The 25,968-nt window shown below is 45.5% G+C and overlaps 1 protein-coding gene across 2 annotated transcripts in view; it reads left to right on the top strand.

Moving 5' to 3' along the window:
- THOC3 (THO complex 3) overlaps positions 1 to 25,968 on the top strand; it is a 598,928-nt gene that overhangs the window by 335,764 nt on the left and 237,196 nt on the right. For both annotated transcript variants that reach the window (XM_044068951.1, XM_044068950.1), the window contains exon 4: positions 5,833 to 5,994. In XM_044068951.1, coding sequence (XP_043924886.1) covers positions 5,833 to 5,994 — 162 coding nt within the window. The remainder of the gene's footprint in view (positions 1 to 5,832; positions 5,995 to 25,968) is intronic.

The raw sequence follows: 25,968 nt of genomic DNA, 5'->3' as shown, positions 1-25,968 counted from the left end.
TCCATAAGGTCGCTGAACTACATGGCACATGTCATACGGCTCCAGCCGGATCTCATCAAAGAATACGCTGGGTCGCCCCCAGAGTCCATGTCGGCAGAGGACAAACAGGTGTACTCTACCCGAATGGCCAATCTCAGGTCGATTTCCAATACCTCTATGCGGCTGCTGTCCCATGCTACGGAAGGGGCAGCTAGAGCTAGCGGAGCGGGCGTCGTTCTAAGGCGACAGGCCTGGCTCCGCCACTGTGATTCCGCGGAACCCTTCAAGGCATCATTCGCTAATGCCCCATTTGATGGTTCTGCCCTTTTTGGCAAGACCGTACGCGATACCTTGGTCCAGAGCAAGAAAGACGGGAAGAAGTTGTCTGCCGTCGGAGTCCGCTTCTCTGCTCCCCAGAGGTCCTTCTCGAAGAACCAAAAGGGACAGAAGAAGATGTGGTTTTGAAAGTCTCAGCAATCCCGTTTTGCTCCGGACTCCCCGTCCTTCAGCGGCAGAGGACGACAGGGTGGATGCCACCCTAGAGGCAGAGGGGGCCCGAAGAACTTTGGGTGCAGAGAACCTTTCTCTGATCGGCCCACGCAGCAACCCTGAGGGGTTACCTGACTGCTCCACTCTGGAGGCAGTCGGGGGGCGTTTCTCGAAGCACCTAGCAGCTTGGGAGTCCATCACGACAGACTTCTGGGTGCTTCAGATTATATCCAGAGGCTACGAGATTCCGTTTCTCCATCCCCCTCTCAGACCCAGATTCCTCCCCGATATCCCAACCGATCAGAGGGAGGCCGCAGCTACAGAAATTCGGCAGCTGCTAGAAAAAGGAGCGATCCAGCACGTTCCCCCAGACCAGTACGGATCGGTATTTTACTCCAGGTTCTTCTTGGTGCCAAAAAAGATGGGGGACTTGAGGCCTATCCTCGACTTATCCCTACTGAACCTGGTAATAGCCAAAGAAAAGTTCCGGATGGTCACTCTTCAATCCATTCTCCCCCTCTTGCAGGAGAATGACTGGATGTGCTCCATAGACCTCAAGGATGCGTACTACCACATCTTAATGGACAGACTATCCAGGAGGCTCCTCCGCTTCCTGCTAGGAGCCAGTCACTATCAGTTCAGGGTCCTCCCCTTTGGTCTCACCACAGCCCCCAGGGTGTTCACCAAGGTGTTAGCGGTAGTAGCAGCCCACCTAAGACTCCAGGGAATTCAGGTCTTTCCGTACCTGGACGACTGGCTCCTGACCGCCCCCACACGGCATCTACTCTGCGCAGCCAGGAATTTCTTCCTTCGCTTAGCTCCCCGGCTGGGGATCACAATTCACGCTGGGAAGTCCTCCCTGCTCCCGACTCAGGTCATAGATTTTATCGGAGCCAGGGTAGACACAAACCAGCTCTTAGTTTTCTTAACTCCGGACCGGTTGCGATCCCTAAAACTACATGTGCAGGCCATTCTTCATTGTCCGAACCCTCCGGCGGAACTGGTCCTGAGGGCCCTAGGCTCGATGGCGGCTACCATCAATCTCCTCCCCATGGCACGCCTGAATATGAGAATTCTGCAATGGACACTCCAAGTCCAATGGTCCTTCCTGCGTTTTCCCGTAAGCCATCCTGTCCCTCTCAGCAGGGTTTGCAGGAGTGCCCTTTTGTGGTGGATCCAGTCTCCGGACCTCCTAAAGGGGCTCCCCTTCTCTGTCTTCTCCCCTAGCCACGGTGACCACGGACGCCTCTCGCCTCGGGTGGGGGGGGGGCATTGTTGCGACAGGACCGTCCAAGGCACGTGGAACCAGACGGGAGACCTCACTGCACATCAGTGTCCTGGAGATGAGGGCTGTGCTGTTTGCGTTGCAAGCACTTCAGAGCCTTCTTCCCGTCGGGACGATTGCGATCCAGACGGACAACATGTCCGTCGTTTGGTACATCAACAAACAGGGGGGAACCAGGTCCTATCCACTTTGTCGAGAGGCCATGAGAGTTTGGGAATGGGCGATTTCCTCCAACCGCTTTCTCGTAGCGACGCACATTCCGGGTCGGTCCAACATCCTAGCGGACAGACTGAGTCGCACCATCCTTTCCCCGTATGAGTGGTCTCTGAATCCCAAAGTAGCGAAGCAGATCTTCTCCAAATGCGGTTAACCTTGTTGCGATCTTTTCGCCTCTCCTTCAAACACGAAGTGAGACACCTACTTCGCTCTACTTCCTCCACCCGGGGAATCCCCAAGAGATGCTCTGGTGCATGCTTGGCCTCCCGGTCTTCTTTATGCTTATCCGCCCCTTCCCCTGATGCTCAAATTTCTGCAGAAAGCCAGACGGTTGGGGTGCACGATAATCCTCATTGCCCCATTCTGGCCTCGTCGGGCATGGCTCCCTTATCTGTGGTCTCATCTAGTGAATCCTCCCTGGATTCTAGATCCCCTTCCGGATCTGATATCTCACCCCCTGGGCCTACCAACCCTGAACCTGGATAACCTCAAGCTTGCAGCTTGGTTGATCCAGTTCCACAGTTAGTTCGGACTCCCGGTATCTCTTCCCAGGTCAAAGCGATCCTAGTGGCCGCCCATAAGCCGACTACTAGGAAGGTTTATCGTAGCAAATGGAAACGTTTTTCTATTTGGGCTGAACATCAGAACCTGGATCTTTTCACAGCTCTGTTACCAGCTGTGCTGGATTTTCTGTCGGGACTGTTTGATAAAGGGGGCTAGCTTTTCCATAGTCAAAGTACAGTTGGCGGCTATCACTCATTACCACGTTGGATGTGATCTTGGCCCTCTAACTTCATCCAGATTATGTAAAGCCTTCTTAAAAGGCACCTTCCTCCTAAGGCCTCCGGTGAAAGATGTGATCCCTCCTTGGGACTTCGCTGGTGTTCCAGGCCTTAACAGCTTCTCTCTTTGAGCCTGCTGCCTCGGTTGATCTCAAGTTCTTATCCTGGAAAACAGCCTTCCTTGTCGCTATCACGTCGGCAAAGAGGGTTTCGGAGCTTCAAGCCCTTTGTGCCAAACCTCCGTACTTGGTTTTCCATAAGGATAGGGTTTTCCTCGGGACCAATCCCTCTTTTCTCCCCAAAATTGCTTCCAAAGCTAATATTAATCGGTCTATTAATTTGCCGGTCTTCTTTCCAAACTACCAAAATAAGGGCGAATACAAATTACACTCTTTGGATGTACACAGACAGTTGAGATTTTATCTGCACAGGACAGCCGGTCATAGACGTTCTGATCAGTTATTTGTGTCCTTTGCTAAATCCAGTTTGGGGAAAGCTATTTCTAAAGTCACACTATCCAGGTGGGTTTCTCAGTATATTCTTTTGGCTTATGAGAGTTCTGGCAGGCCTGCTCCTCAGGGAGTCCATGCCCATTCAACTCGGTCTGTTTCTACCTCTGCTGCTTTTCGGGCTAGAGTTTCGTTAGATGACATCTGCTCTGCTGCCACGTGGGCCTCATCTCACACTTTTATAAACCATTACAAGTTAGATCTGGTTTCCAGAGGGAGAGCATCCTTTGGCTCCACAGTGCTCCGGAACATCCTTCCTTGAGGGCCTCCCAAGGTTCAGGTAGCTGGGGACTCTGTCCCATAGGTTGATGCACAAATGAAGTTAACTACTTCAGATTAAGAAGTTATGTACTCACCATAATGGTCCATCTGAGTAGGTAAACTTCATTTGTTAGCAACCGTCCCTCCCTCCATCCCCCTGTCCCTTTCGGATGTTCTTGATATTCCTGCTTCACGGTAGTTTGTACCCGGTTACCTAGACAGGTTGTGATGTCAAGCCTTGTTTTAGGCAAACTCGATCTGAGGTCAGGAAGGGATGGCAGGGAGTTATGGGTAAGGGGGAGGAGCTTGGAGCTCGGATCTTAGCTGCTGGAAACTGCCGGCTTGGATCCGAAGACCCATAGGTTGCTGAGGGTTGGGAGGGTGGCCTAATGGTTAAGGTGTTTGCCTTACAAACACAAGGTGTGGAGTTTGAGTCTCACAAGGGATAATTGGCTAGGCTTAAAATGGCTCGCAAGGGCAGTTAGCTTAGTACTAATCTATAAGTACCTCTATAAGTACAAATGAAGTTTACCTACTCAGATGGAACGTTACGGCGAGTACGTAACTTCTTATTTCAGACCTTCACCCCCCCCCCCTCCTTAATCTGGTTATCTAGTTATTTATCAAACAGACTTCAATCTTATATGCTGGCAAATCACTTTCTCTCCTTTTCTGCCCATCAACATCAGAATTCCCCAAGACTCTATCCTGGGTCCCCTCTTATTCAGCATTTTTTACCATTAACTTGCACTCCACTACTAACCTCTCAACCCTCCTACAATATGCTGATGACTCCACTCTCATAGCCATAGTCAACACCATCCCTGAACTCCTTTCATGTACCCAAGATACTTTCACTCATAGAGACCTGGCTTACTAACGGTCAACTAATATTAAACCCCCAAAAAACTAAACTCTTGTTATTCCTTCCAAAAAAACTTGCACAACATAAATCCTTCTTCTCCGTTGCCTCCCTCAGCAACACCATCATCAAACCCGATCCACATACCAAATTACTTGGTATTACCATCGATGATAAACTAAAATTTGACATCCATGTCAATTTATGCATAAAAAAACTCACCAAAAACTTGGCATTCTATACCGTAATCACAAATTTCTTTCCAGCTCCTCAAAACCCACCTTAGCCTCATCTCTCCTCTTACCCAGTCTACTATATGCTGCCCCTGTACTTGCGAACCTTCAGTCTTCTCTTCTCAGCAAACTAGAACAAACCTAAAGTAAAATAGCTAAATTTGCTACTAATCTCTCCTATAAATGCCATCACTGCCCTCCCCTTAAATCCTTACAATGGCCTAAATTCCCAAATCCATTACTCCTTCAGCAGCTGTATAATACACTCAATCCTTTAAACCCTATATCCTGCCTTTCTATCTATCGTATCACTATATAACCCCTGACGTCAACTCCGCTCATCAGGTAAACATCTGCTGGACATATACAAACCATTTAAAACATTGGCAAGTCATTATATGAATACTCAGTTGCTCACTCCTGGAACTCCCTTCCTGAAAATATAAGAAGCATCTCCCATAAATCACAGTTCAAACTGGCACTCGAGCACTACCTACAGAACCTCTGGTTCTTCCCCCCGTCTAGCTTCTACCTGAATTCTTACAACATCTTCCTTGTACCCACCATCTTATCTCTTTCTTTCTTCTTACCCCTTTTCCTTGGAAAACTCCTCCAGCTCCCTCTGTGTATAATAACTACTTTGTTTTCCCCTAGCTTCCTTCTCCAGCCCCCTCCCCCCTTTGTAAGACTGGAATTGGAGCTTTTCTCCTCGGGTTTCCACTGAAAAGGGATCATTGGCTCACTTGGACCAACCTGGTTAACAAATGACAATAAATAAAATTAGGTGGAGAGAAATGGTGTGGTAGAATGCTATTAAATTATTGGTGTATGTTCATTAGAGCTATTTGGCAAAGTTGCTGTGGTTTCTTTATCAGGTGCTGCATTAAAAAGCCAATTATTTTTGCATGTTCATTAGCATTGTATAACAAGATGTTTTGCTTTGCAGGTGTTGTAGTAAATAGAGTTGGTGTACTAGTGCAGCAATGCTGCTTTTTGGCAAAGGATGCACTGGTTGAGCAGTGCTTGCTTTGTGTCGTGCAACCCTCACTGACTGGTTCAGCAGTGCTGTGTTGCTGGTGTGGAGTGCACTTGAAAAAAAAATCTAATGCTGTTGCAGGAACTTCTAAAGATTCTGCTAACTTGGTGCTGTATTTGTCTGTTAATTGACCTTAAGTGGGATCTGTAGTGATCACATTATCATATTTTCTTTCTCCAGTTATCCTGAGCTAAAGCCAGTGCAGTCCATCAATGCTCACCCTTCCAACTGTATCTGCATCAAATTTGACCCCACAGGAAAGTATTTTGCAACAGGGAGTGCAGATGCCTTGGTCAGCCTGTGGGATGTGGACGAGCTGGTGTGTGTGCGGTGCTTCTCAAGGTAGGTGTGGCTTCTTGGTGGAAGGCTTGTGTCAGAAGTAGGCTGGGAAACTGCAGAACACTTGCTTTATGATGTCTTGGGCTAGGATGGTTTTCATTAACATTGTTGACTGTAGAAGCATTGTCGTTTCACAGGTAGTGAGCAAAACTGTGGTTCATAATGAAATGTTTTAGATGTTCATTGTGCACTATGGCACAGTGATGTGCAAGACAAATAGTTAATACAGGATATCATTGTAAGTTAAATGTTGTACAGAATGTTCAGGAGGCTGCGTTGTTCTGAAATAATGAATAAGGGTGTAGGAATTTGGCACAGCTTTTTTGACCATTCACAATTTGAACTGAGTTTTGGAGTGAAGGAATTGTGGTGACTGATTTGCAATGGTATTAGCAGGCTGTGTGTGTCAGTAACAGAAAAAGCACATATTTTTCCAGCTTCCTGTTATAGAAAACCATAGCAGTGCAGAGACACCTTTTGCAAGGTGTGTAGTAGGTTTGATACAGCTGTGTATTTCCTAAGGCTTTTGACAGTGTTCGTATTCCCTGTAGTTATGGACACAAGGGGGAGTGTATGTAGGGTATACTTGCGTAATTGTTTGTCTGTTTTGTATCCTAATAATTATGATGTTTGCAAATTATCAGATGTAGCCTGTGAACACAAAACATAAAACAGGAACTTCTGCAAAAAGATGTCGTATATAGACTTGTCACAAGCCAAGTAAAAAATAAGGTTCACACTTAATTATTGTTAAATAGCAGACAGAGGAAAGTAAGAGTGAGCTTGACTGACATGGTATTCCTAAGGTGGTTTATAGTGACCGAAAAAAAGGAATGTACCACTCCATGTTAGGACATGAACCGAACAGTTACACTGGTTGGGAGGGTGGCCTAATGGTTAAGGTGCTTGCCTTACAAACACAAGGTGCGGGGTTTGAGTCTCACAAGGGATAATTGGCTAGGCTTAAAATGGCTCGCAAGGGCAGTTAGCTTAGTACTATTCTATGAACAATTCATAAACAGAATTTCCAAAATGACAGATCACATGTGCATATGTTCTAATGAGAGGAATCAATTTCAGAGAGCACTTCATAGGTGAATTAGTTGGAGAATTGCAAAATCATGGCTGTGAAGGGAAGTGAGTGCAGTTGTGGTAGCATGTTCACCATATGGGATAATGAAGATGGTAGCATTTTGCTGCATCACAGCACAAACAATACTTCTAATAAATTGGGCACACTTTACACATGCTGTTGTCCAGCTAAGCCCTCCTTAGGAACACATCAGCATGGCGGGCATAGTTGGTTTGTTTGAGCATTTGACAACGATCTGTAAGTGGTTGTTGCAGATTTTGGGACCAGCCCTTGCATGTTTTTCTTTAAGATTGTGAATCACTAACAGTATCAGGGTGGTTCATTTAATGTAGTCAGCTTTCACTTGAGAACACTTGGTGGATTCTTTCAGGTCAGTGGTCTCAAGCCGTTCATCCTGTCCATTCCAGGATTCATTGCATGAGATGTTGGTCAACTTACCCATTATTAACGTAAGGATGGCTGTTCTGTCTGGCAGAGCCACTGGCTACAGTAACCACAGATGCCTCTCTCCTGGGGTGGGGAGAAGGCTTTTCGAAGGGAGGACTTTCTAAGGTTTTTTGTTGCATCTAGAGGCCAATCTTTACATTACTGTCTTGGAGACAAGGGCAGCTCTTCTAGTGTTGTAGGTCTTTCAGGCCTTCTCCATAAGGGTGTGATTTCTGTCCAGGCAGAAAACATGGCGGTAGTCTGGTGCATCAACAAGCAGTGGGGAATCTACTCATATTCTCTTTGCTGGGACTCCATGAGAGTGTGCAATGGCTGATGTCTTTTCACCGATTTCCGGTATCAGTGCACATCCCAGGGATGTTCAGTGTACTAGATGACAAACTGAACAGGTTGATACTTAATGCCTCAGGAGTGGTCCCTCAACCTAACAGTGGCAGCTCAGATTTTCAGTCGTTGGGACCAAACTTGCTGCAATCTCTTTGCGTCCTACCTGAACATCAAGTGCAGCAGTTGCTTTGCCCTGATCCCTCCACAGGGACAGTCACTGAGGGATGTTGGTGTCCACAGCTGGCCCTCAGATCTCCCATATGCCTTTCCCCATACAACTAATAGCCACATTTATTCAGAAAGCCTGAAGGTGCAAGCCAGGTTTATCCTCATTGTTCCCTTTTGACCCCAGCAAGTTTGGTTCCTATTCCTGTGGCCTCCTCTACCACATCCTTCTTAAATGTTAAATCAGTATCCAGATCTGTTAAGTTACCCGTCTTGATTGCCTCTTCCAGACCAAAGGTCAACGAGATTGACTCCTTGCAGACCAAAGGTCAACGAGATTGACTCCTTGCTTCCACCAATTTAACTCTTGCCAGAGATACCAGACTTTCTACATCCGTGGTCCACATTATCTCAGCTTCTCAAAAACAAGTCTACCAAAAAGGTGTGCCACATCAAATGGAAAACGTTTTCCATTTGGGTGTTATCTCAGTATCTCTTCCTGCTATGTTGGAAAAACCTTTTCAAAATGGTTTCAGTTTTTCTACTATCAAAATGCATGTGGCTATTTCTAATTTTCATGTAAGACAAAATAACACATCCACAGCATTTCTGAATATTTCTAAAGCTTTCCCCAAAAGAACTTTTATGCTAAGACCTCCAGTTAGGAACCTAATCGCTTCCTTGTGATCCAGCTGCCCTTTCATATTCAATTCCTTCTTTCCAAGACTCCCTCCCTTCCAGAGCAGAAATTTCCTGTGTTCCTATCTCTTCCAGAGGTTTCCTGCAGGAAAGACCTTTACAGAGATCCTCAAGACATCCTTCTACATTGTCATTGTTGAGGTCCATCAGGTCTACCAGAAACATGACACAAGCCGATTTGGACAGAATGGTGAGGAAGTTCCTTGGGACCAATAATCAGTTGGGAGTTCTCCAATCTCCATCTGTTCTCCTATCTCTGTCTGCAATCAGACTTGTTGGAGCAGAATTTTTCTTGTCCATGTTGGATCCGAGGTTGTGTTCTTTGACTCTGGCAATGTCTCTGACCCAACAGGATCCAATGTCTTTAGAGCCAGAAGGATCTCTGAGCTGAAGCTTCAGTGTAGAGTTTGGGGGCAAGGATTTTACTAAGAAGCAGACTGGCCCTGGTTCTAATCAGAACAGGTAAGCTCCAGGCTACATTTGCCCATTTCACAAGACAAGAGATCGTCTGGACCTTCCTCCTTGGCTTCTTTCACCAGGTCCTACAGGAGCCTTTCAGAGCAGGAGGTCGTCCGAGTGATGAGGTTCCTTACAGCCCAGATTCAGATCAGAGTTCTCTTAGTACCGTCACTCTTGAATGTATCCATTACAGTAGTGGCCAACCATTCTTTATCCACTGTGACACAAGTATGGATCCAGTTGCCACGGTGCTGATCTGCCCAAGCTACCAGTTTCTTGGCAGATGGCTTTCTTCACTTCGACCCTGACTAGATCCTTTCCTGTGGTGGCTCTGACACTTTCAGAGTTGGGAGGCTCTCAGAGCTGTATCTTCTGTGCCAGGGAATGAAAGGGGAGTGTTGACTCACGACTCTCGGAGCCATCTCTAACTCTCGGTACCTCGGCTTTTGATAGCTTGGCTCAGCGGTCTGCTTCAGAGTCGAGGCCTCTGGATTCTGAAGGGTCTTTACTGAGGCTATCAGAGACCATCCCTTTAGTGCCAATAGAATCATTGGCTTTTGAGGCTTTTCAGAGAATTCTCTGGACTCGGGGAGATAAGATACCTTCATCAAGACCTGTGCCACCTGAACTCCGCACTGAAACTCTGTCATTCATCATTATTTTACACAGGGACATTTGGAACTAAGACCCCAGGAGGCTTGTCTTATAAGCTCCCAGTCTGACTCAGAACCCTCTGACATTCCTACAGAGCAAGTTCACTGAAAGCAGGTATGCAAGTGGAAGCACATGGGCTCCTCTTCAGAGTCGGTCACTGATTTCACAGTCTTCGATGAATGGCGCATAGCAACAGTTATCCCACTCCACAAAGGGGGAGCCACCACTTATCCCGGGAACTATCGACCTATTAGCCTGACTAGCCTGGTCTGCAAGGCCATGGAACGTATCATCATGGAACTCTTAAACAAAGACATTGGTAAGCTCCAAACTCTGGATCCCACCCAGTTCGGGTTTGTGAAAGGCAGATCATGCCTCCTGAACCTGATTGACTTCTTTGCGGCAGTCACCAAAGCCGTGGATGAGGGTAAGGTGGTTCACACCGCCTATCTTGACCTTGCCAAGGCTTTCAACACCATCCCCCATTCTGGATTTATAGCTAAATTCACTAAACTAGGTATGAATCCCTATGTCACAAGATGGGTTGCCAACTGGCTCACTGACAGAACCCACACTGTAAAAGTTCCAGACTCCAAATCTGTCCAAGGCTGTGACAAGTGGAGTGCCACAGGGTTCCGTCCGGGGACCACTCCTGTTTGGTGTCTACTTCTCTGGAGTACAGGCTAACACAGAAGGCCACTGGTTGACTAAGTTCGCAGATGACTGCAAAATAGGAGCCATAGTAAAGTCCCCAAATGATGTGGACATCCTACAGAAGGGCCTCACTGAGACAGATGCCTGGTGTCAGAGCCATGGCCTCAAGCTCAATGCCAAAAAGTGCAGTGTCATCCCCTTTGGTAAAAACTCTGTACCCATGAACTACCACATAGACAGCAATCTACTTAACACCGAATGCGTGATAAGAGACCTTTGGGCCCAGGTGGACAGTAGTCTCTCCTTTGATAGTCACATCGCCACAGTAGTCAGGAAGTCCTTATACATGGCACACCTTATCATAAAAGGGTTCTCATACAGGAAAAAAGAGGTCATTGTTTCCCTCTACTCGTCACTCATTAGACCCATTATAGAGTACAATGCCCCTTTTGGAATGTACCTCACAAGACATCTGCAGCAGCTGGAAAGGCCACAGAAGTACCTCACAAAGAGGATTACTGGCCTCAAACAAATACCCTACACTGACCGCCTCAAAAAAACTCCAGCTTTACTCCATAGCATATCGCCTACTCCGAGGTGATCTCTGCCTAACATATAAAGCCTATGTCAAACCCAGAGCCGTTGGACATGTTACACCTAAAGAAATCCCAATCCCTCCAAGCTACACGCTGTAGGGACCTAAACCTTGTCACCACAATAAACAGGACACGCTGGAGGGATAGATTCCTGTTCCAGAGACTTCCTATACGCTGGAACAAGCTACCCATCTATGTCAAGCAAAGTTCTTCATTAGCACTCTCCAAGAAAAATCTTGATGAGTGGATGGGAAATAGGAAATACACCCCGGGGATCACTTCTGTGTCTCTGCTGGACAGTGGCACAGGAAAATAACATTCTTGGGTGGCGTAAGCTATGGTACCTTGTTGGCTAGGCTTACGTAGGCCCTTGGGCCGATAGCCTAGTACCTACCTATGATCCTATGAGAAGGTTCCCCCACCTGAAGACATTACATTTGGTGAAATTCTGGAACTGATGAAACAGAAAGGTGGTCCACCATACATCTTTCTCCAGAAGAGTCTTTGTTCCTAGAGGCCTTTGTTTCTGGTCTGTCAACATCCTGGGTGGTACCTCCTGTTGACCCCTTAATTGATCTTATGGAGAACTGGCATGGAAGAATTCTGATGTGGTGGAAGCCGTTCCCACGAAGCCCAATAAAATCTTGAACTTGAATTTGGAACAAAGAGCTACCTTTGGACACAATAGTGGTAGCTGCAGCAACCAGGAAAGCTTTCGGAAGAGAGCACTGCGGGCCATTCAACTAACAAGGAGTCAAGGGTGTTGGATCGTTTTGGGAAAAGGGCGTGTACTTCAGCATCTTTTGCGTTACAAATGCTGAACTAGTTATCACATGTCATTTGATTTCAGAGACATTCGACCAAAGAGATCTCCAAATCTCTCAGGAGTCTTGCCAACAGATATCCAGAAAGCAGTCAAATCTCAGCTATTGACCCTTCAATCCTCATTGAACGTGGCCATGCAATTTTTAATTGAGCCAATGGCACAGTGAGGGCATCAAGTACTGGCATTACAGTACTTTGGCATGTATGGATGCGTCTTTGTGACTTCAAGGAAAATTTCAAGACATCCTTTTTTAATGCCCCTTATGATGGATCCAATTTGTTTGGTCCTGAGGTGAAGGAAACTCTGACTAGAAGACAGCAAGATAAGACCCTCTCTGCTGTTGGAATCTGCTTCTCTACTTTTCAGAGATCCTTTTCTAGGAATCAGAGGTCTGGTAAGAAGATGTGGTTCAGGAAGTCACAGGGATCTTACCATGAGATTTCTAGTTACAGGCCTCCCCATGGCAGAGGAGGAGAACATCAGAATTGATGTTGTCCCAGGGTCAGGAATGGACCACAAAATCAGGGTTTGAGGACCCTTTTCTGAAAAACCTATTTATCGCCCCTGAGAAGTTGTCCAACTGCTATACTGTGGAGGCATTGGGGGGACGACTCTGTACTCTCTAACTTGGCAAAGTATAAGAACAGATTCCTGGGTGCTAGACATTATCTTCAGAGGCTATATAATTCCATTTTCCCATTCTCCAAAATTGAAGAGATCAGTTCCCAATTTTCCAAACTATCAGCAGGGACTAGCAGTAGCAGAAATTTTAAAGCTACTGGAAAAAGAGCCATACAACCAGTCCCCCAAAACCATCAAGGATGCAGAGTCTAGTCAAGGTTCTTTTCAGTTCCAAAGAAAACTGGGAACCTCATACCCATTTCGGACCCGAGTCATTGAAATCAATTCTTGAAATAGGCAAAGTTCTGAATGGCCACAAATCAGTCCATTTTGCCTCTTCTGAGGAAGGACATCTGGATGTACTCCATAGATCTCAAGGAAACATATTATCACATAAAGATAGAGGCATTTGAGGAGATTTATTCATTTCTGACTTGGAGCCAGTCATCATCAGTTCAGGGAGCTGCCTTTTTGTCTCACCACAGCCCCCAGGGAGTTCACCAAAATGACGGCAGTAGTAGCACTATGGCTCCTTTTGCTAGGGATCCAGGTATTCCCATATTAAGATGACTGGCTCCTAAACAGTTACCTTGGATCTAACATTGTGTCAACACAGAAACTTCTTACTCCGGTTGCTTCAGGGACTGGGTGTTACCATCAACATGGAAAAAGTCAGCTCATATGTTTCCTCAAATAGTCAGCTTTCCTTCTCACAGGGTACTTTCCATCCAGCTGACAACTTCAGCTCTCAGACTTCATTCTCCCCAGGCCAGGCTAATCCTTCATTGCTTAGGTTTAATGGCTTCGACCATTCTATTGGCGTGATATCACATGAGAATGCTTCAGTGGACCTTGGCAGTGCAGTCTTCATAGGCTCACAGATGTTCATCGTGCATACAGCTGCAGTAATCACAGATGGGTTTTCTGCCATCAGGCGGTCCCTCGGTCGGCCGAATTCCAAAGTCTTGGTCCGGCATCGGTTGTCGCTTTCTCTTCTGACGTCAGTGAGGCCAGAGTATATAAGACACAGCCGATGCCATGTTCTTCAGTCTTTTTTGCCGCGCGGTGCCCGAAGCAGAAGCAGTTCGCAAGTGCCGGTCGGCCAGCTCCTGAATTACGAATATTTTGGAAGCCGAAGTCTTCATTAAAGCTAAGTACCCCGTTGGGGAAACTTTTCTTGCCTCAGACCGATGTCAGAAAAAGTTAATAATTGTATTTCTTGTGGGAAGAAAATACCGCATAAGGATTTCCATTCCCTCTGCATACCTTGTTTGGGCCCAGACCACGACGTCTCTGTTGCGCTACCTTCAATAAACGCACTATTAAGCGTCGGGCGGAGTTCGCCCAGCACTACTTTGGTAAAGCCTTTGATTATAAAATGTCGTCGGACACTCCGACTACCATTTTGTCCAAAAACCGCAAGGAAAAGGACCGACACGCGAGGCCCGCGGTCCCCGCCAAAACAGGCTACACGTGGTCTGGTTCTCAGCGAGACGCCTTTGCAGTCCCTGAATACCGACGACACTCCTTCGGCGGTGTCCTCTGTACCCGAGACTGCTGGGACCTCGGCCCTTTCCCAGACTACAACCGAAGCCTCTGCTAATGTTGAACCTACTAATGTGGACAGGTCCACCTCCACCCATGGTATATTTAGGCCCTCATCATCTTTTTCAATTAAGACCTTTACTAAATCCAAAGCAGCCAGGCATCCCACGAGGCCTGTTGCACAGGACCCATCTCCAGGTCCCATGCCTAAAAAACAGATGCTTAAAATGGCTGAGGATTTAATTACTCTTATCAGAGGTTCTCAACCCCCTCCAGACAAGAGACCCAGAGTGGAGGAAGATTCACCTTCTTCTGATCAGGGATCCATTTTCAGAACATTCTGATGCAGAGGAACACTCTTACTCTCCTTTTGAGAATTCGGATGCAGAACAGTCCATTCCTTCTGTATCCCCTCCTGAGGATTTTTCATTTGGGGAAACCTTGCACACCTTGAGGGAACACTTCCATTGGGAAGGCCAAGACTTTTCAGATTCCAAGAAAAGACTTAGGGAATTTCTTTTGTTACCTCAACACAGACCTCTGGCTATACCCCCTGTTTTGGACATACTGGATGAAGTCTATTCGGAGGCTTGTCTTAACCCGGATTCTCTGCCTCCTGCACCAGTCAAGCCTGATAGGTATTACAGAGTACCCAGCTCTCACCAATTTCTCTTCAAAAGCCATAATGCTGACCCTGAAATCATTTCACAAGGCCCCAAGGGATTGAAGGCCTCCACTGCCAAGAATCCACTTCCTGCAGAAAGGGAATCAAGAGCTTTAGAAAGGTGGGGTAAAAAGGTATATACCTCGGCCACCCTAGCCATGAGGGCCATAAATTGTCAGTTTCATATGCTTAAATATCAACAGTTCCTGTTATCTCAATGAAGGAACAAAATGTCTCAACCTGAACAACCAGATTTAAAGGAGTTACAAGATATGATGCATAGTGCAGAGCAAGTGGGTAAACACACCTTACAATGTGGTTATGATGCCCTTGAGGCCTCAAGTAGAGCGGCTGCTACAGGATCAGTCATTCGCAGACATGCCTGGCTTAGGGAACAAAATTTGCCGGATCATGTGAAAGCTAAACTTCTAGATGCTCCTTTACAAAAGGATGTGCTGTTTGGTACTAATGCTGAGGAGATACTACGGAAAATGGAAGAAAAAGCCAAATCTATGCAAACTGTCAAAGCTTTCTTACAGGTCCAACCACCACGTTATAGCAGAAATTGGCCTTCAAAAAACTGGTCCTTTCCAGCCACTGACAAGCCCCAAAGAGGTAGATACAGACGCACAAGGGGCAGAGGGCAATCACAAGGATCATATAGAGGCCGACAATGGCAAACTCCAGCACCAAGAGGTGGCGAAGACAGTGCACAACAATACAAGAAGCAAACTCAATGACTCCCTCATTTCCATGCCAAGCATGTCTCAGCTGGCAGCACCTTTGGGAGGGAAACTAGCATTATTTGCAAGCAATTGGCATATTGTCACAACAGACAAATGGATCCTGGACATTATAAACAGAGGCTACAAATTTCAATTTCACACTATTCCAAAAATGAGAGGCATGCCAAACCTGCCACAAAATCAAAGGGCAGAGGCACAACTGCAAATTTCAAAGCTCATAAGCATGAGAGCTATTCAAGAGGTACCTACTCACCAACAAGGTCTCAAGGCTTTTATTCAAGACTTTTTCTGGTACCAAGGAAAGGAACCGACTGGAGACCCATTTTGGACTTATCCATCCTAAACACATTTCTACTCGTACCAAAATTCAAGATGCTCACATTACAGCAGCTTCTTCCCATGCTGGGCAAGGAGTTTTGGCTGGTAACATTGGACCTCAAGGAAGCATACCTGCATGTCCCAATCAGACAAAGCTGCAGCAGCTTCTTCCCATGCTGGGCAAGGAGTTTTGGCTGGTAACATTGGACCTCAAGGAGGCATACCTGCATGTCCCAATCAGACAAAGCTGCAGAAGATACCTCAGATTTCTTGCAGGTTCAATCCACTATCAATTCTCTGCATTGCCCTTTGGCTTATCTACTGCGCCCAGAGTATTCACAAAGTGCCTGGCATCAGTGATTGCCTACTGCAGACTTCAAGGGATACAAATTTACCCTTATCTGGACGACTGCATGATCCAAGCGGACAGTAAGCACATACTTCTGGAACATCTGGCATATGTGACACAGTTACTGCTTTCTCTGGGATATACAATCAACAAAGAAAAATCAAGGCTAACACCATCTCAGAAAATAACTTTCCTGGGTGCCAACTTGGACACAAACACCCAGATGACCTACCTTACGCCAGAAAAACAGTGGCAACTATCTCAGTACTTCAAAATACTAGCAAAAAGTACCTGGCTTACTGCAAGGAAAATCCTGCAGGCTCTGGGATTCATGGCATCTTGCATTCTTTTAATCCCATGTGCAAAGCTGCATATGAGGAAACTTCAATGGTACCTAAAAAATCTATGGTCTCAACACAGTCACAGTTTGGAAACAATAATACCAATAATTCCATGTTTGCAAAAGGAATTTCTATGGTGGGCCCAAGCATGTCAAGCAAACACAGGCCTCCCATTCTGCAAGCCTCAAGCAAAGCAAGTCATCACCACAAACGCCTCAGATTACGCCTGGGGGGCGCACATGACGGACAGGTGCATTCAGGGCAAATGGTCCCAAAAGGAAAAGCACCTTCACATCAATCAAAAAGAAATGCTAGCAGTAATAAATGCAATTACAGCTTTCAAGGACTTCCTGCATCCAGGACAATTACTGATAAGAACAGACAACACCACAGTAATGTGGTACATAAACAACAAGGAGGAACACATTCATACCCCTTGTGCAGACTAGCCATGACTCTTTGGAACTTGGCTCTGGAAAGGCAAATCGAACTTCAAGCACAGTACTTGCCAGGATTGGAAAACACACTGGCAGACAATCTAAGCAGAAATATGACAGATCTACACGAATGGAAGTTACATCCTCAGGTGTTTACATACAGAAATAATCCAAGCGTGGGAGAGGCCAGACATAGATTTTTTTGCCTCCCACAGGAATCATCAATTGGAAAAGTTTTGTTCGAGGACCTTTCATCCAAAGGCCTGGAGAGTGGACGCCCTTTCATTCAGTTGGACAGCATGGACAGTTTACGCATTCCCACCTCTGCCTCTTCTGCCCAAGGTGCTTTTGAAAGCAGGAACAGACAAACCGAAGATGATACTGATTGCTCCAGATTGGCCAAGGCAACACTGGTACCCACTCCTGAGGAGCCTAGCACATACTCCTCCCTGGTCCCTGCCTCTAATGCCTCTTCTGCTGACTCAGCACAGCTACAAAACTCTTCACAGTCAGCTGAAAACACTCAATCTCGCTGCATGGAAAATCCTTAACACCACAACAGGACCCTACTCTCCAAGGAGGTGCAGGATGTCATTTTGGAGGCCAGAAGGCCATCTACTAGAAAAGCCTACTCCGCAAAATGGAAGCGGTTTTGCTCTTGGAATGAGAAAAGAGGCCAGGACCCTAGAAAACTGAACTTGCCTCAGGTATTACAGTATCTAGCTGAGCTGCTGAACAGTGGACTTTCATTTTCTTCCATAAAAATCCATGCCTCAGCCATTTCTGCAGAATTCAACACGGATCCTCCTTTATTTTCTCACCCACTCTTACGACAGTTCCTCAGAGGGGCTAAGAATATAAGACCACCAAGGAAGCAACCAATACCAGCCTGGGATCTTAATTACATACTAGAAAAATTAACATTGCCTCCCTTTGAACCAGCTGCCTCAACAGATTTGCAATATTTGTCCTGGAAAACAGCCTTCCTTCTGGCTATCACTTCAGCTCGTAGGGTTTCTGAACTACAGGTCCTCATGGCGGTGCAGCCCTTTCTCATTTTCCATCAGGACAGGGTTTCCCTTCGTACCAACCCATCATTTATGCCTAAAGTGGTATCCAGGGTAGCTTTAAATCAAGCCATACACCTACCCACCTTTTACCCCAATCCTCCAAACAAAGGGGAAAGGCTGCTACACTCTTTAGACATCCATAGGCAGCTACGTTATTATTTGGACAGAACAAAGTCCTTCAGGAAATCAGAACAACTCTTTGTGTCCTATGCTGTAGGGGCTCAAGGGAAGCCAGTTACAAAACAGACTATTTCAAAGTGGATAGGCCACTGCATACGGTTTTGTTATTCCTATCATGGGAAATCTGTTCCTACAGGTATCAGATCACACTCCATCAGGGCCACAGCTACCTCTACAGCCTTCCTCAAAGGAGTTCCTACCAAAGATATTTTGGAGGCAGCCACTTGGAGTTCTGTACATACCTTCACAAAACACTACCACCTGCCTTTATATTCCAGAACAAGAGCAGGCTTTGCCACTGCTGTTTTGCAGGGCATTCTGGCTCAACCCAGTTCCTCCTAGTACCTACCACCCTGTGCATAGCTTTGGGACTCTACCCATCTGTGATTACTGCAGCTGTATGCACGATGAACATAGTACAGTTTTGTACCTACCATAAATGTAGATGTTCGAGTGCTAATACAGCTGCAGTACAGGTTTCCCTCCCTCCTTCCCCACTTGGTAAAGACATGGGGCCTAACAACCTCTTCATACTACCTGACTGGGTTATCCTGCTATGTTTTATTTGCTTGCAACCACTGATTTTGGATTATATTGCATTGCTTGTATATGCATATAAGCATTATTTATGTATTGCCTTCCTTCTGGGGGCACCTGACATCTGGGGCAAGAAAGACTGAAGAACATGGCGTCGGCTGTGTCTTATATACCCTGGCCTCACTGACGTCAGAAGAGAAAGCGACAACCGACGCCGGACCAAGACTTTGGAATTCGGCCGACCGAGGGACCGCCTGACGGCAGAAAACCCATCTGTGATTACTGCAGCTGTATTAGCACTCGAACATCTACATTTATGGTAGGTACAAAACTGTACTTTCTCTTCATTCAAAGATACAAATCACTTCATCTTGAAGAAACAAATTTGGATTATACTCTGGGTTGTAGAGAGCTCTGTGGGGATTCTCACTTCCTGGAAAGCCAGTGGTGGGATGAAGAAATGCTTAAAAACTAGACAACTACAACTCGGACCTGCTAGATTGGATAGAGTTCTACACCCACAGTTGTGCTCTGGTGATCCATCAGAAATGACTACGAGGAGAACCACTTTTGCTTATTAAAAATATCCCTGTTGAACATCTGGAGTTTATTAGGCTACAGCTGTGCAGGGAAGACTTGTAGCTTGAAAGATCGGTAGAAACAATTGCAAGACAAATCTCAGCAGCCTGTTGATCTAATGTCATTTTCATTTATTCCTCAACTGTTTGGTTCAGATCCAGTCCTTGGATCCAACTTGGCCGCTTCTTTCAGCTTGTGGAACACAAACTCTCAAGTTCCTCCCATAATGCTCTAGTCACCTAACATACCTCAGCTGTCCTTTGCCGACTTAGTGTATGGACATGGTTACTGCTCTCAAGAGTAGTGACTTTTTTGTGAGTTGTAACTTATAGCTTTATATCTTTTTAGGTGTATAATAAGCGCTTCCTCCCTTCCTGTATTATTCTTAAGATTTCTGTCCACTTTCCCATTTCAAATAATTTCTGTGTACTTGTGTATTTCTTGAATACCATTGTTAGTATTTCCTTTTTATTGTACTTGTTAGTACTCCCTTTTTTTTACCATAGTTGATATTTTATTTCCTCTAATCTTCCTTCTAAAAATCATTCTCTTTATTCTTAAATCATGTCTGAGAACCCGTCTGGTTTAAATAATTGTGTGGCCTGCAGCCATAAAATTCCATTGTCTGATGCACAGTATGTGTCTATTGTTTAGGCCCAGCTCACCTTGACTCGAATTGTGATATTTGTAAGGCCTTCAATCCTAGGGACCTTAATTGATAGAAAAAAACAAGCTAATTTTAAGAGATTTGCTTCCCTCTAAATTTGCTTTGACGTCTTCTGGGGCTCAGAGCCTTGAAAAAGCTGACTAGTGGAGATTCACTTCATAAAGAATCAATAAAACTTTCCCTGGATCTGACTACTTTCTCGACTGCAGTAATTGACCCTTCCAGTAAAGTGGCCAAATTTTAGATCCGACCTCATTGGATCTGAAATCTTGAGAGGAAAAATCCCCTTGGATCCCATCGCCACAACTGGTCCCAAATCCTGTCTCTTCTTAGCTCCCTTCTCTTTTTTTTGGATTGGTCACTGAGACACCACTCCAGACCATCTTCTGCAGCATTCTGTATATGGTCTTGAAAGAGTCTGACGAAAGCCGATGTGGACAGGATGATGAGAAAAATTCCTCTCTGCAGATTCAAATGGGTTTTTTCTTGCCCTGACTCAGTCTGGAGACCCTTATCAGTACTACTCCCCTGATTGGCTCCTTATCTGATCCTACCATTAGTTTTGGAATAGTTTGATCCGAAGATTCAATAGTTGTCCACATCGGATCTGAAGATTCCATAGTTGCTCGCATCGGATCCGAAGATGCTGTTATCTTGACATTGGTGGCTTCTCTGAGTGGCCTGGCCTTGAGCACTTCAGAGCATTATGACTCTTGGAGCTGTAGCATTGGCACCGGGTCCGGGGTGTTGGAGTCTATTCTGAAGCTGTTGTAGCCATTTCTGCACCTCAGAGCTTCGACATTAGATAGCTTTGCTCCTACTCCCTCCTCGAGTAATCTACCTTTGGGGCAGAGGGAGCCTGTGATCTGTAAGCATGTTTTATTGGAGCAGTCAGTCTCCGCCTCTCCAAGGTATTCTTCATTTGAGAGCTTTCTGTGTTCCACGTGTCAGGACATATCTCCCCTCTTCGGTTCCAACTACCCAACTCCATTTGACTCTGTCTAGAGCCTCAACCAACTATGCCACTGGGACAGCTAGCCCAAACTAGTCTCCAGAACACCCAGGATGGTATTTCTTCAGGCCCTTTTCCAGAGGATTCCACTGAAGAAATTTCCAGGAAGGAAAGTGTAAAAGTAGGCACTTGGACACTTAAGAGTCTAAAAATACCGAGTTTGAGGAGGAGGAAGGGTCCCCAAGATGACAACGTGATGACGACTCATGTAGAGACATCCTAGAACTCCTAAAGCAAAGGTGTGGTTGGTCCTCCAACAACCATTCCCAAGAGAAATCTGTATTCCTGGAGGCTTTTGCAGCTGTCCTGTCTACCTTCTGGATGACTTTGCCTGCTGATGAGCTCATTGATTTGGTCTGCTGACAGGCATGGACACGGAGCCTGATGCTTATCCCTAACAGACTAGATAGGATCTTGGTACCACTGAAGGAATGATCATATTGGAGCAAGGGAGTACCAGTTGATGCCATGAATTGTAGTGGCAGCCACGAAGAAGGAACTAGCAGAGCAAATGCTGTGGGCATATGTTTTTCATCCCTTCAAAGGACCATCTTTAGGAGTCAACAAAGCAGACAGAAAATGCGGTTTAAAAAAATCTCAGGGCCCCTTCCAAGATCCACGTGGAGGGGGGGGGGGTTCTAATGGAAGATGCAGTCCCAGCGGCAGAGGTGGTCTGCATAATCGGTGATCTAGAAGATACCCTCTCTGACCGATCCTTTCAGTGCTCCTGAAGGGTGGTCTGACTGTCCATCTCTGGAGGCAGTCCGGGGTTATTTATCCCTGCACCAGAGCCTGGCTAAAAATTACAAAAGATTCTTGGGTACGGAGGGTAATATCCAGAGGTTATGTAATGCCATATTCTCATTTACCCCTACTAGTATTAAACCAAATCCCTGATGCTTCTACTCGGAGAGAAGCAGCAGCACTAGAAATAAGCAAGCTGCTAGGAAATAGAACCATCCAAGAAGTCCCCCCCCCCCAAACCAGAAAGAGTCCAGAACCTATTCGAGATGCTTTTTTTCAAAGAGATCAGGAGACTGGAGACAGGTTTTGGATCTCTGCGATCTAAATCCGTTGGTTCAGTACACACACTTCTGTATGTTCACTGGTGCAGTCCATTCAGCTTTTTCTGCACAAGGATGACTGGAAGTGCTTGATAGCTCTTCAGGACGTATACTATCATATCAAAATGAATAGACGATCCAGGAGATAATATACACTTACAGCTGGGAACCAGTCATTACCAGTTCAGAGCTGTGCCCAGTCATTACCAGTTCAGAGCTGTGCCCTTTGGTCTCACCACAGCCCCCATGGTGTTTACCAAGTGTATGGCAGTAGTAGCAGCTCACTCGAGACTGCAAAGATTTTGGGTGTTCCCATATCTGGGTGACTGGCTCATAACCACTCTGACCAGGCATCATCTGATTCTAGCTCTAGACTATGTACTCCAGTTATGCTTTCATCTGGGGATTTCAATCGATCTCATCAAATAGTTTATCCAATCGGCATAGATATTGGAAGTCATTGGTGCCTTGCTCAATACAGTCACTCAGACGCTTTTCCTCTGTCAAGAATTCAAATTATTCAGTTCTATGTCAGAAAGGTCATTCATAGTTCTCTTTTAGTTCGACTGATCCTCCAAGTTTTGGGATCCATGTCAGCAGCAATCATTCTGGTACCATTGGAAAGGCACCATATGAGGATTCTTCGGTGGGCACTCTCAACTCAGTGGTCCATTCTCCATGTACCATTATCCAGTCAAATCAAAATACATAGTGGCTTGCAGAAATGATCCTCTGCGGTGGATACTCTCCACTGAAGTACAAGAAGGTCACCCCCTTTGTTCTCCCCCAACCCAAGGCCATAGTGACCACGAATACCTCCCAGATTGGGTGGTGGGGGACACTTCTTCGGAAAGACAGTCCACGGCACATAATCTTCCACAGAGGCCAACATGCATATCAATGTCGTGGAAATGAGCTGTCTTCCTAGTGTTGCAGGCCTTTCAAGACACTTTTCCCACATTACAATTGTGATTCAGACTGACAATGTCAGTGGTATAAGTTCATAGGTAGGTACTAGGCTATCTGCCCAAGGGCATTTATAAGCCTAGCCAGAGTGTGTCGGCTTTCGCCGCCCCATTGATTAACTTAATAGTAAATCAACAAACCAGGGGAAGCTATATCTTACCCCCTTTGTCGAGAAGCTATGAGAGTGTGGCAATGGACAATCTCGTCCAATCGATTTCTGATAATGCACATTGCGGGGAAATCCAAAGTAATTGCAAACAAGTTAAGCATGTCTATTCTAATGTCTCATAAGTGGTCCCTCAATGTGAAGGTTACGGAAAGGATTTTCTGTCAGTGGGAAGAGCCATGCTGTGACCTCTTTGCATCGCCCCTCAACAAGTGTAGCAGGTCCTTTGCCCTAATCCTCCCCACTGGGGGAGTCCTTGAGGCATGATCTACTTCACAATTGCCCCCAGTCTCCTTTACACCAAACACCCATTACCTTTAACCCCCAAATTTCTTCAGAAAGCATCTTAATTGAAGAGCACAGTTATCCTCATTGTCCCTTAATAGTTTTGTCAGATTTGGTTTCCCTTTCTTTGGCCTCATCCCCTTCATCCTCCATGGATTCTGGATACAATTGTAGGCCTGCTGTCTCACCTGACGGACATGATTCATCCGGACATTCCGGCCTAAAATTGACCGTATGATTTCTCCAGTTCTGTTGATCGCTAGACAGACCAGGCTGTCCTTCCCTGTCCATTGCATTCTTTTATCATTCCACAAAGCTTCCACAGGGAAACTTTACAGAAGTAAATGGCAAAAGTTTGTCCTTTGTGCTCAGCAAAAGGATCTGCATCCCTTTTCAGAACCAATTCCTAAAGTTCTTGAATTTTCAGCCAGAATTTTCAGTGAAGGTGCTGGTTCTTCTACTGTAACAGTACAATTCGCTGCTATTTCCAATTTTCATATAGAAGAAAATAACTCATCTTTAGCATCCTCCAAACTTTGTAAAGCCTTTCTAAGGGGTGCTTTCTTATTAGACCCCCCCCATTAAAAGATGCCACTCCTTTGGATTTGAACGTGGTTTTGCAAACTTTTAACACAGTCTCTATATGAACCATCAGCTAAGTGTGAACTAAAGTTCTTGACCTGGAAAACTGTCTTTAGTGGCCATTACCTCTTCCAGGAGAATATTGGAATTATAGGCCATCTCACCCAAACTTCCTTATTTGATTTTTCGGGTCTGTATTAAATTATCGAAAGTTCCCATGAATGAACGGCATTTCATCGAATACGCCGTTCATCTATTTCTAGTCTTGTGGGGGGCTGCACCCCCCACTAATTATATATATCAACTCCGAGATCACATTACAGTGAGGAAAGGGCAAATTTCACGATCTTCCCTCTGTCACGATTTCACTATGAGCAGTTTGGTGAACGGCATGTTTGATGTAAGAGCACCGAAAATGCCGTTCGCTGAACCGTCTTTCGATAATTTAATAGGGACCCGATTTTTCATAAGGATAGAGTATCCTTATGGAGCAACCCTTCCTTTCTTCCTAAGGTGGTGTCAGAATCCAATATTAATCAAGCTGTCAACCTTCCAGTCTTTCTGAATTTCTGAAATAAAGGAGAGTATATGTTGCACCTTTTGGATGTTCACAGATAATTATGGTTTTATCTACATGGAACCAAAAACTTCAGGAAATCAAGAACAATTGTCTCTTTTTCAGAATCAAAATTAGGCAAACCGGTTTCTAAGGTGACTTTAGTCAAATGGTTAACTGATTGTATTACCTTTGTTTCAGAAAAATTGGGCCTGTCTTTACCAAAACCACCAAAAGCACATTCCACCAGGTCTATGGCAACTTCTTCAGCCTTTTTATGTAAATCTTCAGTGGATGACATTTGTGCAGCCACAACCTGGGCTAACCCTTCTACTTTTATTGCTCATTACAGATTGGATTTGGTCTCTAGGGGAAGGGCAACGTTTGGCTTAGTGGTACTCAGGAATATCCTTCCTTAGAGTCTTTCTGGGATTTAAGTAGGTGGGGACTCCATCCTAACAGTTATGGAATGAATGAAAACGATAACATCAGGTAGAAAAGTTATGTACTCTCCATTATGTTGTATGTGTGCTGTCCATTCTCATTCTTCCTCAACTTCCCTCCCTCCGACCCTCTCCTTTTTGACTTTTGGAAGGATTAAAAGATGAGGGAGGAACTACTGTGCAACTCCCAGATTCTATTATTTCATCATTTCCTACTGCCTAGAAGGTTTTAAGGGGCAGCATACAGGATCTGAGGTATGTTAGGTGACTTGGGAATTATGGGTACAGGAGGAGCTTGAGAGTTTGTGTTCCCCGAGCTGGATGATGTGGCTGAGACGCATCCAGATCCAACAGTTAAGGAAGAATGAAAATGGATAACAGACGGAATGTTATGGTTAGTACATAACTTTTTTTTTTTTTCTTGTTCAGAGTCTTTATTGGTCTGATGTCCATCCATATAACTGTTGAAGTATTCCTTATGAAAGAGATTCCCCCCCCTGCCAATGGTAGCCCCACATCCGGTCAGCATACTAAAGCCTTAGGTATTTTAGGACATCGTACATCACATGTATGCTCCCCGCTCACAAGGTAGGGCATTAAAGGTATTTTAGGACATAGTACATCACATGTATGCTCCCCGCTCACAGGGTAGGGCATTAAAGGTGACGTATGGATGTACATACCTCAGAACTTTTTTTTGCCCCAGTCTAAACGCCATCTTTGATAATCGGTCTGAATGCTTTTTTGTTTCTGCTGGTTACCACGTCATTTTCAGATAAGTGCCCAGTTTGGGTTTTTCTTCTTATGTTGTCTTTTTTTCTTTTGATTGCGAGTTTACGGGTCTTCCACCATTCCCACACTTCCTGTAGCCAGGCTTCATATGAGAAAGCTACAGTGGTTCCTAAAGTCAGTATGGCTTAAACATTCTC

This window comes from Protopterus annectens, chromosome 4.part0 (assembly GCF_019279795.1).
Source record: "Protopterus annectens isolate FY-2018-M chromosome 4.part0, PAN1.0, whole genome shotgun sequence".
Lineage (NCBI taxonomy): Eukaryota > Metazoa > Chordata > Ceratodontiformes > Protopteridae > Protopterus > Protopterus annectens.
This window is presented reverse-complemented; position numbering and strand designations above follow the sequence as displayed.